Source organism: Terrapene carolina, unplaced genomic scaffold (genome assembly GCF_002925995.2).
Source record: "Terrapene carolina triunguis isolate 2854851 unplaced genomic scaffold, T_m_triunguis-2.0 Scaffold199, whole genome shotgun sequence".
NCBI classification, from domain to species: Eukaryota; Metazoa; Chordata; order Testudines; family Emydidae; genus Terrapene; species Terrapene triunguis.
This window is the reverse complement of record NW_020664550.1, coordinates 3,447,815-3,472,569: the sequence shown is the minus strand read 5'-3', so window position 1 is coordinate 3,472,569 and position 24,755 is coordinate 3,447,815. Positions and strand designations below refer to the sequence as shown.

General features: G+C 45.3%; 2 protein-coding genes across 2 annotated transcripts; both read left to right on the top strand.

Annotated features, from left to right (window-relative positions):
* The first annotated feature begins 289 nt into the window (after nt 1-289).
* On the top strand, nt 290-10,517 carry LOC113407153 (transcription initiation factor TFIID subunit 8). Its single transcript, XM_026655253.1, has 8 exons — nt 290-340; nt 1,700-1,856; nt 2,803-2,901; nt 4,070-4,132; nt 4,995-5,119; nt 5,469-5,616; nt 6,663-6,805; nt 7,084-10,517. The coding sequence occupies exons 1-8, from the start codon at nt 308-310 to the stop codon at nt 7,225-7,227; spliced, it is 912 nt and encodes a 303-aa protein (XP_026511038.1). The 5' UTR covers nt 290-307; the 3' UTR covers nt 7,228-10,517.
* Nucleotides 10,518-15,376: 4,859 nt separating this feature from the next.
* On the top strand, nt 15,377-22,278 carry LOC113407146 (acidic mammalian chitinase-like). The gene is made up of 10 exons (XM_026655243.1): nt 15,377-15,423; nt 16,312-16,516; nt 17,384-17,440; nt 18,355-18,520; nt 18,873-18,997; nt 19,329-19,452; nt 19,553-19,735; nt 20,589-20,705; nt 21,185-21,320; nt 21,917-22,278. Exons 2-10 carry the CDS (start codon nt 16,437-16,439, stop codon nt 22,162-22,164), a joined length of 1,236 nt encoding a protein of 411 aa, XP_026511028.1. The 5' UTR covers nt 15,377-15,423; nt 16,312-16,436; the 3' UTR covers nt 22,165-22,278.
* Nucleotides 22,279-24,755: the final 2,477 nt, after the last annotated feature.

Below are 24,755 nucleotides of genomic sequence, written 5' to 3'. Positions count from 1 at the left end.
AGCCAGCCTCTGTCGTCCCTTGATCAGCCGTGAAATAGTTAACAGTGATACCCTTTAAATTACTGGGTCTGTGCAATTCACACTTCTTGGAGCTGTTTCAGGCTCTATCCAGACTCAGGCAGACTAGACAGCTCCCCCTCAGTTCCCCAGCGCTAGGGCTCCTCTGTAGCCCAGGCTCAGCACTAGCTTCCCCATCACAGCCCCTAGGCCAATGGGTTCTCCCTGCAGCCCCAGCCTCTCTTCAGGACTACAAGTCCCATAATGCCCCGCGCGGCTACGCACGCGCGTCGTCGCCCATGGATTCAAGATGGCGGACACGGTGTCCAGCGGCTCGGGCACGGTAACGGCAGATACCGGGGGGTTAAGTTCCTTGGAGAACGGCCAGCGCACGGGTCAAGGTGGCCGGGGGACCGGCTTATCCGACACGGGTTGAAGCGGCTGCGGCCAGGGTGGGCGGCTTCGGGGCCTGCTGGGCCGAAGAGAGGGAGCCTCTGATTGGCTGATCTGCTGGAGTAGGCGGGGTGTGGAGCTGGTTTTCAATTGGTCCAAGTGCCTATAGCCTGATTGACCGCGGTCGCTGCCAATCACAGGAAGATTGGAGGGGGGAGCACGTGGGAGGGTCTTAAAGGGACAGTGTATGGGTGACTGCGAGGCGAGCCCCAGAGTACCCAGTGCCCTGGCAGAGCCTGGCACTGGGAGGGGGATGTTAGGGACTTCACGCTAGGCGTGGAATGGAGCACAGGAGGGGGCACATGGGGTGGGGGGTGCCACACTTGGCTAGTGTCTGAAGCAGAGCCTGGGGCCAGCTCACCTGGGTGCTGCTCCTGGTTCGCTACAGACTTGCTTTCCCCTCCCTGGGTCTCTGTCTGCCCGTGTGTACGAGGGGGCTAGTAACATGCTCCTGTGTAAAAGGGAGGCTCATCTGTCTTTGGGATCCTCCTTCAGTTAGGTGCTAGAGAGACAGGAAGTGTTATGGCAGTATGGTGGTATCGCTGTTTTACAAGTGGGCAGCTGAGGTACAGAGATATTAATGGGCTGCTTTTCAGCGGCACTGGATACCCACAACTGCCAGTGAATCAGATAGGAGGTGCTGTTGCTCATTACTTCTAATTTATTTCTATTATTTATTTGGATTTCAGTAGCAGCTAAAGTGCTTTTCTAATGTACAAGACCTTGTCCCTAACTCCAGGAGCCTACAATCTGAGAAGACAAGCAAACTGTGAAGGAGAGATTAAAATAAACAATAAGTATTTGTTAAATCAAGGCAGAGCTGGATGCCTGGCTCCTAGTATCCCGCTGTAAACACTACACCACACTGCTTTGTTAAAGTTCCACTTGCAACATGCTCACAGTTCTGCCCCCGAGCACTCCAAATTGTTCCAGAACTGTGAGTCTAATGCTAGTCCCATCCCATCTGGTGATTTAGTGTGACAATGCAACAGAATCTGCGTGATTCCTAAGGCTTAATCTGTTCTTTTGCCAGATTGGAATAGGAGTGGGTATTGAAGTCAGGGCTGAGGTGATACTGGCAGAGTTGAGGTTTGGGGAACTAGTATTAGACTCTTGCATGATATCCTTCTGTACCCTACTCCTCTGTGATCAAGTGGTGGTGTTTTTCACTTCTTTGAAGCCATTGTTACATCCTTTCATTAACAGTCTCTTGTTGTTGTTTTTTTGGGGGTGGGATCTGTTTCTATAGAGATCAGGAAGCAAACACTCAACAACCCCGGCAGATAACTATTACTTGGCTCGGAGAAGGACTCTGCAGGTTGTGGTCAGCTCCTTGCTGACAGAGGCTGGGTTTGAGAGTGCCGAAAAGGCAGCAGTGGAAACCCTGACGGAGATGTTACAGAGCTGTAAGTATCTGTATCACAGGTGCAGCTATTTCAAGCAATAAAGCAGAGATTTGAGAGGCCAGTGTAGTTTCTGAAATAAAATACAGTGGTCTTAAAATCAAGTATTCCCACTGGAAATAAAAATGAGTGCCCATGATACAGCAACATTGCTATAATGTTAACAGACCTGACAGATCACCAGAGTAGTTAATTGCTTCTTAATTACTGAAGCTTTACATTGGTCTCTTTCTAAAGTTTAGGGCAACATTTTCAAACAGGCTTCCAATCTTAAATGTATATATTTTGCATGCACTTATTCATTTGTGTAAATGAGGTAACTAGAGAGAGAAAGGATGGTCCAGTGGTTAGGGCACTAGCCTAGTACTTAAGAGACTTGAGTTCAGTTTCCTGCCCTGCCAGAGACTCCCTTTGAAACCTTGAGCAAGTCACTTAGTCTCTCTTTGCCTCTGTTCCCCATCTGTAAAATGGGGGTAAATAGCTCTGCCCTGCTTCACAGGGTTGGTTTGAGGATAAATACAGTAAAGTTTGTGAGGTGCTGATACTCTAGTAAAGGGGACCATAGAAGTACCTAAGATAGACAACTATGCCCCTAACTTTCTGATTTGTGCGCTCACTGCTTAGTATACATGTTTTTCTGAGTTCGCAAACCTGGGGTTTTGTACGCTTGCAAATGAATGTGCTGCAAACTTTGTAGAAGCTTTCTGATTATTTGATCTTAATGTCTCCATTAAATGATGCAAGGCCATTTTTTTAACAAAAGAATTAAAAATCCAGCAGTAAGACTTTGTATTTCAGAAGACCTTTTCTTTCCTTTCTAACCTCAATAAAAGGGCTCATTGACGCGCTCATCGGGTATAAGTGTCTGAAAGCAGGATTAGTCTGATATAAATCTGGAAGCCATTGTCTGTTTCAAATGTCTGTGTTCTTCTGGATGTTTCTTTCCCAGATGTGTCAGAAATCGGAAGGAGTGCCAAGTCCTACTGTGAGCACACAGCAAGAACTCAGCCAACCCTTTCGGATATTGTTGTTACCTTAGTCGAAATGGGTGAGTATCAGACTGGTTCACAGCAAGCCCCAGTGGTTTCAACATGAAGGATTGGGGTTGGGTGGAGGGTTGTTTTGCTATGATTGCTCCTGCTGGTATTAGAACATAGCTTGTTTGGCATCCTCCAACCTGACTAAGAATAGCATTGCCTTTCAGATAGGGGCAAACGAACCAGCAGCAGGCAGCTGTGCTCTGGGTTCTGCAGATACTGTGCGGGGAGCATTAATAATACTGTTGACCTGACAAACTGCCGTGTGAGCCACCAGCTTAATTAGCACTGCATGATCACCAGGGCAAAGCTGGCACTACCTGTCTAGGCCAAGGTTGTAGCCTAGGGAGCCAAATAGGAAATCAAGGACATCTGGGTATTTTCCTAAATGCAACTCTCCCTAATGCTCCCTCTGATACAGATGGACCCATCCTATGCATTTTTGTGCCTCTTGTGGTTATTGTAAGGAAGGTGGTATTGTCTAGTGGTCTGAGCAAGGAGCGGGCCAGGACTCCTGGGTTCTATTCCAGGCTCTAAGGAAAGTGGGTCTATTGGTTAAGCCCTGGGGATCTTGAGTCCTGAGTTCTATTCCTGGTTTTGAGAAGAAGTATTGTTGACAGTTGGCTTAATGTATTGATGTTTGTAAGGTGCTTTCAGATTCTTTGGCGAAAGAGGCAATGGACATGGAAATAAGTATCCTAGCTCCCTAGGGCTTACAAGGTCCATTTGTGTTACAGAAGCAGAGTGCTAGGTTCCTGAGCGGTTGGGGTAGGGTGGGGAGAGTAGTTCACATCTTTCTGGATGATGCTCAGTGGTATTAAGTTCCTCCATATTTCTCTGCATCTTGTCTGCTTCAGCTGGAGAGGGAGTTACTAAACTTTGAGGGTTCTGGAGAGAAAAAAGATAGACAATAGAACAGGAGGACAAGGTGGTCTCAGTGATCCAGGTCTTAGTGGAAAGGCCTCATTTTGATGCTCAGATAGGTATAAATATAGACTTAAATTATTTGGAGTTCTGTCCTATTCCCTTTGAAGTAAAGTGCAAAATTCCTACTGACTTCAGTGAGATCCGACTTGAGCCAAGAAGCAGTGTTTTCTATATGGGCAAGCACCTGCATTCGTCAATCCTTGTTTTGTTGATATTAGCGTGATTTCTGTTTCCCCATCTCCTGTGTTTCAGGGTTCAATGTAGAAACTCTCCCTGCATATGCCAAGCGCTCCCAGCGGATGGTCATCACTGCACGTACGTGGGGCATCATCTAGCAAGGGAATTAATTTGTACTAAGCAAGTAAATTGGTGCCATGCAAAACAATAGTAGATAGATTGAAATTGCTGTTAAAGGGATTCTGTCAGGTGATGTTTGGTTGAAAATCTATGTATATTAAAAACCAGATTTTATGGATCCTGACCAATAGACTATTTCTATGGGACTTTATTTTGTTTAAAGTAACATTTTTAACAAATAAAAATCCCCCTTGAAGTTTTGTACCCTAAACATTGCAGAGTGGGGCTAGGGCACAACAACCAGAAGGTGAAATTGATGACAAACGAAAGAGAAATTGACTAACCTGTGGATCCACAAGTAATTCTGTGCCTGTAAATGTTGTTGACCATTCCCAAAATTTTGGGGACCTTAAAATCTTAGCTTGCGGGTACGCACTTGTATTCCGTACTCCACCAGCCCCTCTGCGTGCACCCAAAGAGTTTCTGTTCTTTTGAGGCACAGTGGAGAGGACTACTCCTGGAAGAGCAGTTTATATTAAGGTTTTCTGTAACTGACAAATGATAAATGAAGGAATAGGGCACCATTTGTCAAAGTAGTTGCTACTGTTCCAGTGTTACCCCATTTCCCATGTATGGTGTTTGCTGCCCACATACTTACGTGGTGGGCTGAATGCAGTTCACTGTCAATTTAAACTAATCATTGTTGCTTGGAGTGATCTAGAATGGAGTCTGAAACTGTTGCCGAGGGGAAATGGTCTGTCCCTGGTTATACTATAGATGGTCTATAGATCGAAATATCAGCTCGATTTCTGCTTACACTCCTCTTACGCTGGGGATTTGGCTGAACAATGATGACTAGGTTTTTATTATTTAACTGCAGCGCCTGTGACAAATCAGCCCGTGACTCCCAAAGCCCTGACGGCTGGACAGAACAAACCCCATCCATCCCACATCCCCGGCCATTTTCCTGAGTTTCCTGATCCTCACACCTACATCAAAACTCCGGTGAGTGGAAAAGACTTTACAAAATGTCATTCATTGTCTCTTTGGCATTGCAGCAGCAGCAACTTAGGCCCTTTTAACACTGGCCATTTATCTAGGAAACTTTCTCATTTACTGTGAATCATCACAGTGTTGGAAGTTCACTGGGCTGTAGGTTTCTGTATTTCTGAGCTCTGCCGCTCTCTGCAAGGCATTGTTAGTTGAGGGCTCTATGTTTCGTTGTATCATCCGCTCACCAATAGTGTCTTTAACTTGAGTTGGCTGTCCTGCATCCAGTAACTATATTACAGAGCTAGTACCTGCAAGTCCTAAGTCTGTACATCTCATTGTCCTCTCCCTCCCTGTCCAACAGACGTACCGGGAGCCAGTTTCAGATTACCAGATACTACGGGAAAAAGCAGCGTCGCAGAGGCGTGATGTGGAAAGAGCTCTGACTCGCTTCATGGCAAAGACGGGAGAGACGCAGAGTCTCTTCAAGGATGATGTCAGCACATTCCCATGTAAGAGCTATCTAAGATGCCCAATGCCAGACGCTAGATATAAATGATTTCTTTATCTATCTTAGGTTCTTGCATGGCACCCATGTAATATCTGATTACTACAGACTCGTTCATGTATTTATCCTCACAACAACCCTGTGGAGTAAGGAAATACTGTTAGCCCCATTTTACAGATAGGGGACTGAGTCTCAGGCCTCCCAAGGTCACACGGGAAGTGTGGGAGAGCATAGAATTGAATCTGGGTCTCCTAGGTGCCAGGCTAACATCCTAATAAAATTCCATCCTTCCTTTCTGATGCCATGTCACCAGGGTACATCTTACATAAGAGGCATGGTCTGATCAGGATGCTGTGTGTGAGGACCCTTGGGTTCTAATCCTGGCTCTGTCATGGACTCACTTTGTAACTTTTAGCAAGTCGCTTCCCCTCTCTGGGCCTGACTTACAAAAGTGCTGACCACCAGCAACTTCCTGTGAAGTAAATGGGAGTTGCAGGCGCTCAGCTCTTCTGATTATCAGGTTTTCTGTGCCTCAGCTTTCCCACCTGCAAAATGAAGGTGGTAATATTCACCTCACCATAGTGCTTTGAGGTCCTCAACTGAAAAGTGCTGTGTAAGTACAAAGTATGATTATTCCAAGGGTGATCAGATCTCATACTTCAGGGCATAAGATGATTGATCCTCTTTGGGGGTCAGGAGGAATTCCTCTGTCTCGTGTACTGCATTGTTCACATGGCCAGAAGCATTAAGGAAGTTGTGCCCCTTTCTCTGAGGCATCAGGTACTGGCTGCTTTGAGGGGAAGGATAATGGACTTGATGGACCAATGTCTTGATCCAGGACAGCAGCGCTTCTATTTTTTGATTCCGGATGGTGGAAATATTGGCAGGGTGTGGGGGAGGGAGGGAGAGATTAAACACTGTTTGGGCTTTTTTTTAATAATATATTTGCTTCAGTGCTTCCTGATAGCTGCTGGCTTAGAAATAACACACAATTAATTGAGAAGCAAGTCTCCCAAGTTGCTAACTGTGCCCTCCTTTCCCCATCCCTAGTGATTGCTGCCAGGCCTTTCACAATACCATACCTGACTGCACTTCTCCCCTCTGAGCTGGAGATGCAGCAGATGGAGGAAACAGATTCATCCGAGCAAGATGACCAGACGGACACGGAAAACCTACCCCTCCACATGAGCACGGTATGCCCAGGATCAGAAACTTGGAACTCCCCATTATGATCCTCCTTGGGTCTGATTCTCCTGTCTTGCCCTTTGAATCATCATTGACATGCTTGGGCAGAGTGTCAAGTGTTGATTTGGGTACCATTTTACATCCCGTTTGCACCAGTATAAATGACACGGAAAATGCCATAGATCTTTGTCATGCTTCAGCTCACAGAATAGAGCCTTGTGGCAGTTAACGTGGGATCCTGAATATATGGTCCTAACTTCAAATATTTATTGTTTTTACTTGGCAGGATGATTCGGGAGCTGAGAAAGAGAATGCTTCAGTGCTACAGCAAAACGCATCCCTGTCCGGCAGCCGCAATGGAGAGGAGAGCCTAATAGACAATCCCTACCTCCGGCCAGTGAAAAAACCCAAGATCCGCAGGAAGAAGTGAGCTGCAGCAAGCTGACTGCATGGAGGAAGAGGAGGCCCGCTGGCTGTCCCATGGAGGTTTCCTTTGCTGCTATGAGTGGCGTAGGACAAAGAGGGGAGATACTGCTGGTGGAGTGGCTGAAGCAGAGGGATGACCTCCTGTACGTACCAAACTACACTCTTCCTCCCCCTTCCCCCCCATCCCCCCACTGGCTTGGCATGGTCAGTAGGGAAGGGGTATGGAAACCACCAGTCCTCACACTGGAATCAGCCCATCTACTCCAGAGAAGACTGAGTTGCAGCTGTGACATTTCTCCTCTTCATGGGATGGATTTATTCTGTAAGGAGGAGGCACACAGAAGGGTTTTCACTGCTTACCACTTCCCAGTAGACTGTGCAGAAAGCAAGAATCTATGTGCTTCCCCAGGCAGGTGGAGTCCTCGTCTAGACTCAAAGAAAGACTTGTCCAGTCCACTCTGCCTGTTTGCATTGGTGTGCACAGGATTCGCACCATGGTCCCTTGTTAGCTCTGATCTCTATTTGAACCAGAGATTGGCTTGAGCTGCTGCGCAGAGCTCCATATCTTAAACTTCCTTGGAGTTTGAGGTTGTCCAGAGCTAGTGGTCCTGCCATGAAATCCAGACCCAGATCCAAACTTTCCCAAAGTTGCTGAATATTCAGAGTTGTTGGTGTTTTGGTTTGTGTAAATCCCATTGTTCAGGAGCAATGGGCAGGGTTATGCACGTGTATCAGGGTCATCAGGGAGACTGCCCAAGTACACCACTTATTCTAGTGTTTAAATGTGGAGGTGCAGAAAATGTTCACGCTATTTTTTAAAGTGCATTTATAGTCAGCCCTTCTTACTCAACAGATCTGACAGAATGGTTCCCTCTTAATCAATAGATCAGCTTCTTGTGTGTCTTTGTCTTATCGGTGCATTTCTCTGGCAAAAGTCCAAGATTTTTACACCTGGTAGCCATAGTGTTGGATTTCTCTCTGCTTTGCACAGCATCAGCTAAATTCACTTTGCAGAGGCTTTATTCTTGAGGCGAGTATACAGTAAGAGGCAGAAGAATCCCTGGTGGGTTTTCAGTTCCCAAACTTTGTTTATAATGTTGGCAGTTTAAAAAAAACCCAAAACAAATCAACTTTTATCTGGTAAACTGAGTGCATCTGGTGTGTCACTTAAGGGGAGAGGAATACATACAGAGCTCCAGAATGCCATTCTTTTCTGACTACAGCTGCACTTAAAAGCAGTAAGCATGCTGTTTATATCGCTCCAGTTAGAGAATATTTTCCAGCTGTCTGAACGGCAAGATCTAACAGCTGCTTCAGGCTCTCTTTCGATTCTGTTTGGTTTCAGTGCAATACAGGTCCCCTGAGAGTCTGCCAGCTGTTTGAAACCCACTGTGCTATAGGTTTTGGAATACGGAATGAGAATCAATTGACGGACTGTCCTTATGGCCAGTATTATGGTCCGTTTTCTCCTGCGGAAATACAGGGCTTTTATTCACTGGAAAGTCTCCTTTTCTTCAACAGTCAAAAAACACTGCTCGTTCTAGCATGACCTAGGGGTGGTATAAGTCTTCACTCAAGCCTGGATCCTGAGGCCATTACTTAACTTTCACTCAGCCTTTATTCGGGCAAAACACTGGTTGACTTCAACAGTTTTCCTTGAGTAAGGATGAGTAAAACCTGAGTAGAGAGACTCCATACTGCAAATGCCTGTGTAAATACATGGACCCAACCAGGGATTGCCCCTAATACCAAATAGCTTTCTCTGACTGCTAGTGCTAAATGAAAAGATGCCTTCGTGAAAATATTCAGCAGTAGCAGAGATTTCATGGCAGATGAAAACATTGCACCCATAGCGGTTGCAGAGGTCAGACTATCAATTGCAAATGGCTCGACCGCTCCAGACTCCCTTATTAAACACTATTATCATTGGAAGCGGGGAAGGTTCTGCTCTCAAGCACGTGTATACAAATTTAGCTAACCCACTACCCCTCCTGAAATTGGGCTGCCCGAGAAAGAAAAGTAGGCAGCAAGTTGATGGTTTAAAGCATTTTTTAAATTAATTTTTGGAAAAATAGAAATGAAACACTTTAGAGCTATTGAAACTGAAGGCGAAATCGATCAGATCTTTTTTTTCAAAAGGCATATGTGGAAAAGATCCTGAGATGAAAAGTATCAAAATCTCATTCCTTTCCACCTCAGTAAACCAGCTCTTTAAGCTCTCTATCTCTGCAATGAAATTGGGCGTGCTCAGCTTACTGCGCATTTGGGCAAGGAACCAGAAGCCTATGGGAAATATCAGTATCTTGGTGCTCTACCTCCCTTTCTCTGTCCGTGCACACTGCGGTTTATACAGTTGCCCTTTCACCTATCACTCTCCAGCTACCCAGAAATAAATCCTTTTGTCTTCCATTCTCTTCCCTCGGTACTAGCTGGTTTGATGATTCCTGGAACAATTCATCATGCTGCCTCATGAGACTGTGATCAGGAAGCAATGCCCCCTGCAGGCTGGCAGCATTGCCCAGGTGAGAGGGTAGGGTGCTGTTCTCTTATGCTTCAATACTTTACCCACTGGAAGAAGTCTCATTGACTTCCCAGCTGAAGGACAAGTGTGGCATGGGCAGGTGCTAGGGGGGAGTAATCACAACATCCTCTTCACTCAAGCCAATTCTTGTGCTGAGACCCTGCTTTCAGAAGGCAAGGGCTCTGCGTGCTGTGGCTGAGATGATGGAGTGAAGAAGTGTCCGTGCTTGGATGTGCCTTGTTTTTCTGCTAGAATCCTCCTCCCTTCAGAAAACAATCTTGGCCAAAGCAGTAGCTGTTGTAGTTAATGGTGATGTCACATCCCTCCCATGTCTAAGCGGTTGAGGGTCAAAAGTGGTTGCTAAAGGGAGATTCTAAAGGCAGGCTCCGGCTTTTGCAATGTGTGGGTTTCATTCTGTACCATCCAAGTCAGTGGGATATTTGCCATTGACTTCATCAGGAGCAGAATTGGGGCCTAAATGCCACCAGTACCAGCATGTAAAATACCTTTTTCCCTGAGGTAGAATTGTTCCATTGAGGGAGACTCAGAATCCAGCCAGAAGCTCTTAAACGTTATCCCTAGCGAAAGAGCCCTGCACGTGCCATTGTCAAGCCTGCCAGTGCATTTGTTGTATAGAAGAATGTATGTATATACAGACATTGTATATTTATAAATTTATATTTTTGTTTGGTCATTTTGGATTAGGCTTTTTTGATGATAAAAACCTGAGTTGGACAAAAGTAGAGTGAAAATAATTATTTTTAAGTTCATAATAAAAGAAGTTCTGTCTCTAATAGCAGCGAGTCACTGTTGACGTGTGAACCTTGGATGCACTTGAATGGGATTGATTGAATGTCTGTCCAGTGATTAACGGCTTCCCTTGGTTGTTTGTATTCAGCCTCTTCCTCCATGTTCTGGAATCAGAACCCCACCATCCAGGCCAGCCCTGGAATTTTGCCATGTTTCTGAGCTGGAGAGCAATGTGTGGTACTGAAGACTATCCCTGCTGTCATTGCACTAGCATGGACTGCATCTGGGGTCTGGTACCTCAATGCATTATTCCAGTTTTACCCTGATCTAGCTCCGTTGCTTTCATTGGAGTTGCAAAAAAAGCCCTGGCCCCTGCAGCTCCTTGGGTGACTCACAGAAGAGCGTGAAAGGATCTTGTGCTCCTGAGTGAGCGGAAGACTGCACGTGAATGCAACTGAGATTCAGTGCTAGGCATAGCTCTCTGCACTGAGAAGCAGGGAGTCTTAAACTCCATGTGCAACTGCTCCTTTCCTCACAACAGCACAGGGTAAATGGTTGAGGAGAAAATGGGCATGTCTACACTGACCAAAGGTTAAGACTGATCCCCATCACCAAGAGTGTTAATATGGTGCTTAGCTATACACTCCCCTCTTAGCCCCACTTATAGTATGAGGCAGGGTAACCACGGCCAAGCTGCAGTATGTCATTCCTGCAGGATTTCTGTCCCCTGTGCTCCCTGTCCTGTTCATAACTTGAGGCACTGTGCACGTGACCTAGGTCATTGTGCCCTAAATTAATCCTACTTTATGTAACTCAAAGCTGTGGGCTGTTGTTAGTCTGGACTGAAATTTGCTCAAGTTTTTGCAAATCGTTGCACTCCTTTCCAGTGGGTTTCATTTCTCCTCTCTCCTGAGAGAGGGATGGGGAGTAGGAGAATGGGAAAGCCCTTCCTCTTTTCTAATTTGCCAAGCACACACACAATTTGCCTCGTCCATAAATATGCGTGCAACGTTTGGTTTGTTCCCAAGGCCAACCGCTACCATTGTTGTGAGCTGGGAGGTCATTCTGGGTATCAGGATACAAATGAGCACATCAGATGTCCTGATCTGGAATCACTACATCCGACCCGCCAGAAGACGTAGTTCTTAAATGACAGGAATGGGGACCCGTTATATTTGAATAATACCTAGCTCTTATACAGCACTTTCCATGTGTAGATTTCACAGCACTTTACAAAGGAAATCCGTGTCATTATCCCCACTTTACATATGGGGAAACTGAGGCACAGTGCGAGGACGTGACTTGCACAAAGTCACCCCGCAGGCTAGTGGCAGAGCCAGGAACAAAACCCAGCTCTCCTGAGTCCCAGCACAGTGCTCTAGCTGCGAGGCCATACCAGGAAGGCCACGGGGAACAGGCAGCTTTATCCTGCTGTACCTGTGTAGTCAGGAAGAGTCACAAGGGATGAAGAGGCAAAGCCTTGAGTTTAATCACCCCATAACCGGTCACTCTTTCTAGCAAGATTCACTGCATTTTGTCCTTGGAGCTTTGTCAGGTGGGATATAAAGTACCACCACCATCAGATCTGATTAAACTTTTATGTAACCATTTGATTCTCCCTTGTCTTTCCTTTGTCCCAGAGTTTATGGCCACGGCATTAATCTGCAGATAGAGACTTGGCTGGTGTCCTGTTCCTGGTAATGGGCTCCCTGGCTCCAAATCCTGTTCTCAGTGGGATCAGAACTGGGGGTGTCACTCATAAGAATTAGGAGTGAAAATGATAATGCTATTGTCCAGTTAGGACATCTTTTCTTTCCAGGTTCACTGACGTGGTTACCCCACCAGGTAACCGTAAAAGCATCGACTTAGGGATTGCCTACCTTCCTAAGTCTGAGTTCGATGGGAGTGACATGGACTTTGAATACCTAGATCCTAGGGGCAGCCCACCAGAGGACAAGCATTGCTTCGCCATCTTGATTCAGGTGAGAAACCAATGTGCTAGCCCACACCTCCCTCCTGCAAAGTGCTCCCAGCCAGAAAGGAATTTGAGCACATGCTTAACCTTTAGCATGTATTAGCCCCACTGCCATCAATAAGAGCTGTGGAGGCTCAGCATCTGTCCAACCCTGCTCTGTGACTAAGTGACTAGCTGTCTGTGCAGACTATTGAGAGAATGCTATGCACTGAATGCCTGCATGTGCTGCTTATCAGCACTGGAACAAACTAGCACAGCTGGTACTAGCCCATTCGTTGTAGCACTGAGGAAAGCGAATGACCTTCCAACAAGAGTGACCGCTGTCCTTATTTCCCCCCTTAGGAAATGCTGGAAGCCTTTATGGCACTGGATGCCGGAGGCCGTTGATCACAGCAGCTGTGTTGACTGGCAAAGGGACTACTGATGCTGCACGTGAAAGAGCTGAGATAAGGAAGGAAGTATCATGATTCTCCTACGGGGAGAATAGTCCTACTGAAGTCCCATGCTGACTATTCCTTATAACCCTATTATCCTCTGGCTACTTACAAACTGATGGTTTAATAATTGGTTCCAGTATCTTTCCAGGGATCAAAGTTAGGCTGACAGGTCTGTAATTCCCTAGGTCCTTGAGATGAATCATTTAGACTTTCTCGTTTTGCTTCAATAAGGGTAAAAACATTTCATTTTGACTTCATCATTTCAATTTGTTTCATTTAGACTTCTATGAGTGCAAAGTGTTCTCATGAATTGGTTATTATTTAGATCATGTAGCACTGTGGGTAGCCTTAGGAACTGGTCCCAAGTCAAGTACTGGAGACTAGTTGAGGACTTTAAGATGCTAGAAAAGGCCTATGGAAGTGTAATGAGTGCATCCGAGCTTAAGGCTTAGTTTTCTGAAACATACCAAAATACCAGAGAGCGACCCTCTGTGTATTGAGCAGGTGGCCCAAGAGATTCTTGAGGCTGGAGGAGAGAAAGACACCGTATTTCACTCTGACATGCAAGACAGGATTTTACAAGATGGTATGAATCCCTGCCAACCACACTCAGAAGCAAGGGTATTGGTATTTCCTGCGCATAACTCTTGGATGAAGTGAGATCTATTGAGCTGGATTGCTTGGAGAAGAAGAGGAAACGTTGGCAAGAGAAAGAAGAGATGCTCGCCTTTCATAAAAGCTTACCTTCGGCCGGTGGAGGAACTGGACAGAACATCCAATACTGGGGAGCGCACTCTCTGTCATGGCAGTTTAATTCTTTAAGGTCCTGAAAAGACTGAGCTCTGGCTAGTGGTTCAGCACAGAGGTAGGCCGAGGTGCAGGAAAAGGGGGAGTATATTAGAGGTATGCATAATCTAGCTCTCCCAACCTGTTACGCAGGCAGCGATGGGTAGCTGCTCAACAGCCTTGACTTACTTTAGCGATTAGTCTATCTCCAGGCCATTTGTCACTCTCTGAAGGTTAATTGTGTTGGGTTTTTTTGCACCTGGCATGCTTAGGTCTTATCAGGGGGCCTGTCTTGGCACATCTTGTATCCACCCCCTTGTGTCTATCCCTCTTGGTCCTTCTCTTTTCGTGTGTTGCCAATATAGCCTGGGTGACAAGGGGATTAATGTTTCTGAGGAGGTCAGCGCCACTGAAGTTATGTAAGTTCACTGCGTCCCAGCCAACCAAGCTAGAAAACTGAGAAGCAAGACAGGCCCTTGCTGAAAGCTAGATGCTTGGGTTGACATGCAGGCTCCACTGAAGGCAATGGGAGTTTTGCTTGGGACTTCAGTGGGGCCAGGATTTCCCTTGGGTGTCTGAACTGGCTGTTAATGGATAAACAAGTTGGATGAAATGCGAGATGGGGGGAAAATAAGTACATTGGGCCAGATCCAGTGTCCTAATGCACTCCCATTGACTTTAACGGGAGCATTCCCACTAACTTCAGTGGCCGTAGGTTCAGGCTCACAGAGGTCCAGATTCTCCCCTGTTTTGGGGCTCCTTTGAGCCAGAAAGCTGCCATAGCTAGCCGTGGCAGGATCATCCCAGTGTAGGGGTATTCTCCAATGTCTCAAGGCCAGCGTAGCAATCCCTATGCGTCCTCTCGTCTCTGTGTCTGGCACAGAGGGCCCGGCTGAGGGAAATTGGTATGGCCAGGGCTTCCCTGCACTCTGATGAGCTCGGCTGCCATTTTGGCCTGGAGCCACCTGAAGCTCTTAGCAGCCTGGAGCCCAGAATTGGGGATGTGCAAAGGAGGATGGAGACACCGTTGCTGAACCCTCCTGGGGTGGTGTGTGTGCGTCCCCACCTGCAGCACCGCATCTAGGCAATAATATTTTGTGTGTTAACATTTTAGTTTGGTTCCTTCAAAACCATTTTGAGGGCTTAAGCGGGGCCTGGCATTCTGCTGGCTCTCTGCCTCAGGGGGGCATTTCACCCAGAGGGAATTGGTGCTCTCCACTCCCTTAGATAAATGGAAGGGGATCTAGTTCCAGCTTCCCACCCTCCCCCAGCCTTGGCACTGGAGGTGCTGATGCCCTTGAATAAATGTTTATTTTATTTTGCTTGTGGTTGGGGCCCCGTTCTGGTGTCTTTAACGCAGGTGTGTAGGTTCCACACTGATAAGGCCTTGCCTCTGCCGTATAAAGCACTTCTGAGTTCCCCCGGTGGGACATTAGCTTGGAAGGAAAGATGGGAAAGGCATTGCTGTGGGTCGGTGAGTAACTCTCTCTGCTTTTATTGACCGCATCAGGATATAACTTCCCTGGATGGCTGGTCTCAGAGGCAGCAGCCTTTTGCCCAGGGACAATGTGTTCTAGAACTTGCCCTAGCAGGTGTCCGGGTAATTGTACACGGAATAGTTTTACCTGCTCTGGGACTAATTTAAGCATTGAAAGGCTCTAGTCAAGTTTATTTTTAATACATTCTCCTTCCTTTTTGCAGGTTTGACCATTCTGCTGCAGTTGCAGCTGGGTAAGAGCATCTTATCCTTTCTTTTTGTGCACAGGGTGTTGATGAAACTGCAATACAATTAGAAAGAACAGTTAGCCAGACCTTCAGCTGGTGTCAATCGGTGTAGCTTGATTTCAGTGTCGTTATGATTCATAGCAGCTGAGGATCTGACCCACTGATCCCTCCTGATTATTCTTTAATGTCTCCCTTTATTGATTCCATCCCTTTTAGCTCCTTGTAACAAACAATTTCTGACTTGAAGAATGGGCACGTGTCTTTCATGCAACTTGGTATTAAATTGGAGCAAGGAGCAATAGAACCAGTACTCTTTTCTCTAATGCTGACTGATAGATGAGTCTACTCACCACCCTGGGCCTTGGTTTCTAACTAAGCAAGATTATCCTGTTAACATAACATAATTGTTCTGCTCTGGGCCAAATGTTTATCTCTGAGTTGTGGTTGGTTGAAAGGGAATGTCCCAACCTTGGTGATATCTAGAAAGCACAGTTTACTGATATATTTGTCATTGGGAACATGTGGTGGGAAGTTGTTTGAATGGGACATGTGGCTGATTCCTAGATGTAAATGCAGATGCAGAAAATATACATACCAGGGTAGCATTACATACACAGAATTTGGGAGTAGAAAGTGACTGTTAAATGAAATCCCCATTCACACGCAGGACCGGTGCATCTATTTGTACGATCAGAAGATGTGCAAGAAAAGGCTAGAATTTCCTCATTACCCCAGTGTTGCTCCATTGACATCAGTGGATTTACCCCTGCACCAACATTGGTGAAAGGAGAATCGCATGTCTGATTCCACTCTCAATAATACCTGATGTGTCACTATCAAGAAACAACCAGATGTTTCCTTCTTAATATCTGTGATTTGCTTTTCTCCTGCCAGGCTCTGCCTACAAACTTGTGTGTTACTTCACTAATTGGTCTCAGTACAGGCCAGAACCTGCCAAGTACTTCCCAAACAATGTGGACCCAAATCTATGCACCCACTTGATCTATGCCTTTGCAACTATGAATCAAAATAAGATTGCCCCATATGAATGGAATGATGAAGACCGACTCTTCCCAGAATTTCAAGCACTAAAGAAAAGGTCAGCACTTTCCAATATACAAGATTTAAAACAAACAAAAAGCAAATTTTGCTTTTAAAAAGTACTTCTTGTTGCCAAGTGAAATTGAGATTTTTCTATCAGCAACGAAGAAAGATGGCAGAGAAACAATAAAGAATTTCTTTATTACAGAACAGGAATAGTTTAATAGATATCTAGCAGCAATGCTTTCATTAAGGGCTCTATTCCACAACCTTCATGGAACTTGACTCACACAAGTAGTCCTGCTGATTTTCCAGGAACTATGTAAGTGTGCACCAGCATGAGTCAAGGTTCCATGATCAAGTCCTAAGGGTCGATTGTATTTTGTATTCAACCCCATTTTCAGATTAGTATATTTTGGATGCTTTAGGTTACTCGTGGCTGGAATGTGGTTTGACACAGGAGTCCAGTTCAAGGGTAATGTTTTTTACAAAAACACAGTTTAAACCAAAGGGGAGGAAAGCTGGGGCTAGGCATTGCACTGAAACTTAGGAGATCTAGGTTCAAATCCCAGCTCTGCCAGACTTGGTCTCTCTGTGCCTCACTTTTCCCATCTGTAAAATGGGGATGATAGCATTTCTTTTTGTCCCACCCTTTGTGTGTCTTGTCTGTTTAGACTGTAGGCTCTTCAGGGCAGGGTCTGTCCATTGTTATGTGTTTGTACAGCATTTAGCACAATGGGGTTCTAATCTGGCTTGAGGCCTTTAGGCAACACTGTTACCAATACTGAATGATGATAACCAAAAAGAACTGAATAGGTTTTCTCAAATGAAAAATAATAACAACAAAAAGTTCTCAACTGAGCCAAGTCTCAAACACAACCAAATGACTGCTGCTTACTGACCTTTTTCTTTTCTCGTGTCACAGTAACAACAAACTTGTAACCAGCCTGGCTATCGGAGGGTGGAACTTTGGCACTCAGAAGTGAGAACTTTTCCCTGGACTTAATGACAAAGATGGTGAAGATGATGCTGAGACCTTGACAACACACAGCCTCCTGCTGCTCCTTTGGAGTCAACGGGAGCTTTGCTATTGACTTCACTGGGGATAGGATTAGGCCCATGATGATCATGTGAATGACCAGATGTAAACGGCGGTAGGGACTGGGTAGCTGAAGAACTGGGTATTGATGATGTCATGGGTGCTGGTGAAAATGGGGACAGGTTGAAGAAATAAGGAGAAGAATGGTGATTAATTATGAAAATATAGATAGTTAATGGTGATTAGACATTCATGATACGAATGGCAGAATGGGTAAGCAGGGGATGGTTATGAAAAGTTAGGGTGGATATTGCAGTGGTTAGAAATCCCAAGTGGATATCGGGAGCATTAAACAGAAAATGGTAATGTAACGATGATGAGATAGGTCCTGATCCAGTGGGAGTCTTTCCACTGACGTCATTGGATGGTGGATCAAGCTGATAATGGCTAGGAAAGCGATTAAGGGTGCTCTGAGTAAACCGATCAAGCAGAGAATGGGATGGTGGTACTAGTGAACACACGATAATGGTAGAGAACAGGATGGGATGAATTTTGGGGAGGATTGTTTCATTGTGGTGAAGAAGGAGGATAAAGATGAGGGCAGATTGAGATAAATACACAGGTCTTCATACTCTCGACTTTGGTGATAACAGAACTTATTAATAGTTGATTATTGGGTACACATTGCTAATGACAACAAGAGAGGTGATTAATGGAAGTGGGTTTTAATTAGACGGTTCTGCATGAAGACAATTACATTTATAAAGGAGGAACTGAACAAGTCTGCTGTTGCATGTGTTGCAAAAAAAAAAAAAAGGGGGGGGGGAGCAAGTTGTCTAAGAATTATCTTCTTCCAGATTCACTGAAATGGTTGCCTCACCAGCTAATCGTAAAACGTTCATTGACTCGGTGATTGCGTACCTCCGTAAGTTTGGGTTCGATGGGATCGACCTGGATTTTGAATACCCAGGTTCTAGAGGCAGCCCCCCCGAGGACAAACATCGCTTCACCATCTTGATTCAGGTAAGTAACCAGTGTGCTATCTCAGTTATTCTGTATGTCAGCTGGAGTGAGACAGATCTGAACCACCAAGCTGTGTATCAGCAGTGTTTACATTGGTACTGCATGATTTTAGTTCGCTTTTAGTTCCTTGAGTCCAACTATTGTGGAAATATGGTATTAGACCTTGTTTAAGGTATTCTTCCATCTTGCAAGGGCTTTGGGGACAATTAGACATGGAAGGAACATTGTGAAGATTTTTAGGAGTTTATAGACAAGAACAGGCTGCTGGGATGTTTCTAGATATATATTCCCAGCTGGACATGAATGACATTTTTACAAGAATCACTACCAACACGCTCACTTCCATTTTCAGGAAATGCTGGAAGCCTTTAAAGCTGAGGCTGCAAGCACTGGACTCCCAAGGCTGTTGGTTACCGCAGCGGTATCTGCTGGCAAAGGAACTATTGACGCTGGATATGAAATTGCTGAGATAGGGAAGTGAGTAGATGGGGTTCCACATTGTGCTTAATATGCTATTGGCCTGGTTCTCTGTTGCCTTGCCCCTTGCATCATCATTAGTCCCCGTGCAAAATAGGTGGGTGCAAAATGCTACTAAATCCCAATGGTAGCATTTACACTCTCTTTGGGCAGGCGAAAATGACAGCGTAAGGTTCCAGGTAATGGAGATTCAGGCCCAAAGTCTTGTGCATCCTTTAGGTCAACGTGGGATGATGTATTGTCTGCTGACTCATTTGTCCATCAGGAAATCATATTCCTAACTGTGGTTTTTGTTTTTGTGTTTTGGTTTGTTTCATTTAATTTAAACCAGGCTCCTCGATTTCATCAGCGTGATGACCTACGACTTCCATGGAGGCTGGGATTCCTTCACAGGGCACAACAGCCCGCTCTGTGAAGGCTCTGCTGACTATGGGGACTTCAAGTACTTCAACTGTGTAAGGGAACAGACAGCAAACTCCCTTTTTATTTCCCCAAGAGGGCGCTGAGAGTAACGGGCACTGGTGGTAAAAAGGTTTTCCATTTGGATCTCTGCAGAAATATGCCATGGAATACTGGAATGATAACGGCGTCCCCGCTGAGAAGCTCCTGATGGGATTCCCCACCTACGGGCGTACCTTTAGGCTTAGCAGCAGTGACACATTTGTTGGTGCCCCAGCATCTGGGGCTGGATCTTCTGGGCCTTACACCCGGGAAGCTGGTTTCTGGGCTTATTATGAGGTGAGAAGCTTGAGAAAATTACATTTTGTGGCCCAAATCCTGAGCTGGTGTAAGCTGAGCTAGTTCCATTAGTCCTGATTCTCTTGCAAAACTAAGATGTCTTTACATCACTCTGGCAGTGCAAAGGGGCCGTATGCTCACTTTACCTCTCTAGCAGTGTAAAGGGGCCCTTAGAGGGACCTTGGTATAAATGAGACTCAGACCCATTGATTTCAATGGAGCTATGCCAGTTTGTAGCCGCTGAGAATCTGGCCCATAATTAGTGATTTATGATATGTACTTTTATGATTTATAGGTGACATATTTCGTTTTTACTTAGGTTGGTTGCTGAGTTTCTCTCTCTTGTCTAAGCTTCTCTCTCTTCCTGTACAGTGGATGGATTCGCTTCCCACTTACACCAGTGTTGTACTGCAAGGGCACTGGTAGACTAGATCTTCAGGTCTGGAAGAGCTCAGGTCCCGAACGGGGCGTGGGGCAAACGTGGCTGTACCACCCCACCTTTATGTCCATTTCTTCTCCCCTATTCTCCAGGCCAGTTCAGTCCCTGATGCAAATTAAAGTAAGGCTGCTCTAAGCTACTCTTTGCTGCCACAGAGCCTAAGGGGCTATTCTAGGGGTTTGGTGGATAGCTGTGATGTGGCCACCTCCTCTCCTCTCTGCTGTGTGGCCTAGGGGCCGCAAGGAGGTGGTAAGGCAGGGTACACCAACTCTGCACCCCCAGAGTAACTCCTAGCTGACCACTTAGGCTGCCGGATTGCAGACTAAAAGGGGGGACAAGATCTAGCCCATTGACTTCACTTTTTGGCTCCTGAATGAGGTCCATTGTGTGTTTAACCCCATGCTGTTTTGGCAGATCTGCACATTCCTAAAGACTGCTCAGGTACACTGGATTGAGGACCAGAAAGTCCCCTATGCCGTTAAGGGGAACGAATGGGTTGGATTTGACAATGCGTGCAGCTATAAACACAAGGTAAGACCTTTAACATTTTAACATGAGCTTTACTTACACTCTATCCCTGCTATTGGAAAGCACTTGGCTTAAATTCCGTGCATTTCAGAGTCTCTTGATAAAGGGAGATATTTTCAGCTTTGTTCATATTGCACTAAGGCACCTTGAATGTGATGGGAATGTTTCCCAAAGCATTTATTTCTGAGCTGGGACTTTACTGCCTAGCAGTTCTGTGATCCATGGCTGTCTAGCCAGTTACTGGTCTCATTCTATGCATCCGAAGAAGTGGGATGTAGCCCACGAAAGCTTATGCTCAAATAAATGTGTTAGTCTCTAAGGTGCCACAAGTACTCCTGTTCTTTTTGCGGATACAGACTAACACGGCTGCTACTCTGAAACCTGGTTTCACTGTGTGTGTGTGTTGAAATTCTTAAAGGAATTCTTAAGCAGTTGTGGAAATTTTTATTGATAGTTGTCTGATTTTTTTTTTTTTTTGATAGGTCAAATACCTGAGAGAGAAAAATTTTGGAGGTGCCATGGTGTGGGCTATTGACCTGGATGATTTCCTGGGCTCTTTCTGCAATGAAGGAAAGTATCCTCTCATAAGTGAGCTGAAGAGACTCCTCGAAACAAATGGTAAGACAGTGCTAAAGAGTATTTCAGGCCTATATAATTAGGAGGTTCAGTACATCTGGTCATGAACTTTAGAAAACTACTGATGAGGCAAAGTTCAGCATTTTGCCATGCGTGGTGTCTTAACACTGAGCCATTATATAGCACTTTACATTTTGGAAGAGCGTTGTAAGATAGTTAATCCTCACAACATATATAAGGCAGATAAATATTATTTGCCCTGTTTTGCAGATGGGGAAATTGAGGCACTGAATTGTTGCGTGACTTCATCAAGGGCACGTTAATCCAGAGGCAGGATTAGAAGTCTAGACCATGTCTCTGAAACATGCTTGTCTGTGTGTGTGAACCATGCCCATTCTGTGCCTGATCTGCAGAGGATGTGAATCTGCTACAGCTTTTACCTGTGGGGATGGGGTCAGTCCTTTAGCTCAAGTTATACAGGATCGTGCTCTTAGTACAGGAGTCCCAGGTGATAGATAAGTCATTACAAATCATGAAGTGTAGAGTCCAGAAACATAGACAGGCATACAAGAGTACACGTGTAGATGAAATCTGGCCGAATCCATGTATCTTAATGAATTGTTAATTATTCATTTTAGGTCCGATTGTGCCCGACTGCCCTCCACCAGGCCCCACACCTTCTCCAGATACAACTACCTCTCCAGTTATTCCCCCAACTGGGGAAGATGATACATTTTGTGCTGACAGACAAGATGGTACCTATGCCGACCCCAAAGATAATACGCAATTCTATGTATGTGCTGGAGGCAGGACTTACCGCTTCACCTGTGCAGCTGGCCTTGTCTTTGATGACAGCTGCAAGTGCTGTAACTATCCAAAATATTAACCCCAGCTCAGACCACTGATGAGTAACATACTGTAACTTGAATCATCCACAGCAGAATCCCTCTTGCCCTATTAAAAAAAGCCAAGTGGTGGGGATAAGGCATTAATGTGTGTGTTGTCTGTATGTAATTGGTGACCCTGCTTTTAACAGTAATAAATAATATTCTCGTTTATATAGTGTCTTCTCTGCCAATGCATCGCAAAACTGGATTGGCCAGATATTCAACACAGGCTCAGCCTGGCTTAGTCAGACATTTCCTAAGACTTCTTTCTGTGGTTCAGATTTGTGTCCTTCTCCATCTCAGCTCATATCATTTTTAATAATAATAATAATAATAATAAATAGTTACCTCACTTTTCTTCCCTCAATCTCAAAGGAAGGTAAATAGCCTTATACCCATCTTACAGATGGAGAATCTGGTGCACAGAGAGTGGAAGTGATTTGCTCAAGGTGACATGTAGCAAATTAGTGTCCGAGCTGAAAACACAACTTAGATCTCCTGATACCCAGTACAGTGCCCTATCCCCTGGGCCGACCAAGTCCTTATTTTGGGATTTATTTCCCTCCCCTGCTGGTGAAGGTTACACAAGACATCTTCATGCAGTGGTCTTCTGCTTGGAGAAATGTGGGAAATGAATAGCTGCGTTTTTTGTACGGCACAGCCTTGCACCCATTGGCTCAGCCTACCACAATCAATAGCTCCTAATGTATGTTAAATTCTCTCAGGGTGCCTCTTTAAGCATCAGAAGACTTCAAGATAATGAAGGTTCCTGCGGCCTAAAGTCACAATAGAACATACATTGGGAAGACAAATCATCGTAGCTAATCTCATTGAATTCAAGTGGGTACCTTGAAGCGTACATGTACCTTTCATAATGACACTAGCTACCTAACAGACATAAAAAGCACAGCTTGGCCCTAATTCTCCTCTCACTGACACTGGTGTAAATCCAAGAGTAACTTCACTAGGCAAAATATAAATAATAAAGATAATAGGAGCGGCGCAGTGGTAAAATTGGTGTAAAGAAGCAGAGACTCAGGCCCCCTGTCTAGAGGGGTTCTTGACAGGCCTTCTCAGAAAGGTGATAAACTCTATTCTATTCAGTTCTTATGCTGTGTCCTTATGTCGTAGACTCTAGGGTATTTTTAATTCACAGAAAGGGGCCTAACAGTAAGACACCTCTGCTTTTCAGACCAGTTCATGGAACGTAATTGCCAGGAGATTACCCTGCCGCTGCAGGTTGATTGCATTAGCTTCTGCCAGCTGGCTGGCTGTAAAATACTAGCCTCCTAAGGAGTAACGTCTCATTTAGCCTATTGCTCTTCCTGTTCAAGGTTTTTAACGAAACAGAGGGAAATCACAGGTTGATGGGGCTAGTGAGTCATGCGTGTAACTGAGGGTGGAAGTGGGGCTGAAAAAATCAGACGTAATCCTATCCGTCCAAATCCTCAGCTGGTATAAATGGGTGAAACCCTGCTTCAAATCAACAGAACCATTTACCTTTTACACCAGCTTAGGCTCTGGCCCATTGACTTAGAAGTGATCTCAGTATTTTCTTTGAAGACCTCCCATTGCCTGTCTTCCCTCAGAGGCTGGAACTGAACACAGGAACCAGGCAGTCACTTCACATGAGTTTCAGGAATGGCGGGTTCATTGTCTGGGTGGTTATTTCCATTTGCGGTTCCATCACTGCGACAGGGAGTAGGCGTCTGGTATCTTTTGCCTCTCTAGAGAGTCACAGTGTAGGCTGCAGAGGAGATATCTTAGAGGAAGCATTGTTTGTTTTACCCCTTATTCTCTCCAGAGAGTGGTAAAGGGAAAAAAATCTGTGGGATTTATCATGACCTACTATATAAACCCGTTCAACAGAGATTTGGGCCAGATCCCATGTGGGTGTAAATGGGCCCAGCTCCATTGACTTCAGTGGAGCTATCTCAGTTTACACCAGCTCAGGATCTGGCTCAAGATGTCATTCAGGTTGCATGAGTATAAATGAGGCTTAGTTAGGCCCAATGGGTCAGAACTTGACCAGGAGCTGCCTTTGTCTCTAACGTCTTGCCATATCCTTCTTCTCATCCATGAATTTTATTCTTGGTGAAGCAGAGGAAGAAATAGTTGAGAGGGGTGAGATACAATCATACTGTACAAAGGTGTGCGTTTAGAACATGACGTGGAACACAGTGGCAACATTAGAGGGATCTCGGACAAGATCAGGGAGCTGGAGGTATTGGTCTATGAGAGAAGATTAAGCGAGCTAAACAATGTCTACTGCAGGTTGGCTCTCCAGTGTTTAAAAGGAGGAGCGTACCAGCCTACAAACATTTGAAAGGTGTAAACCTTGAGGGAGGAGTGGAATGATTTAATGATGGGTTATGCTAGGAGCAGTGGGACAAAATGAAGAAAGGGAAGATGAATATCAGGACAAACTTCATGCCACTCTACTTCTGTAAATGAAAGGAGGCAGATAATTAGTAACTGGGGCACTTAACTAGCAAGTAGCAAGACATATGGTTCCATTCTGCCTCTCTTTCTCTGTCTTGTCTGTTTATACAGTAGTTTCCAGGGCAGCAATTGGCTCTTACTATGCGCC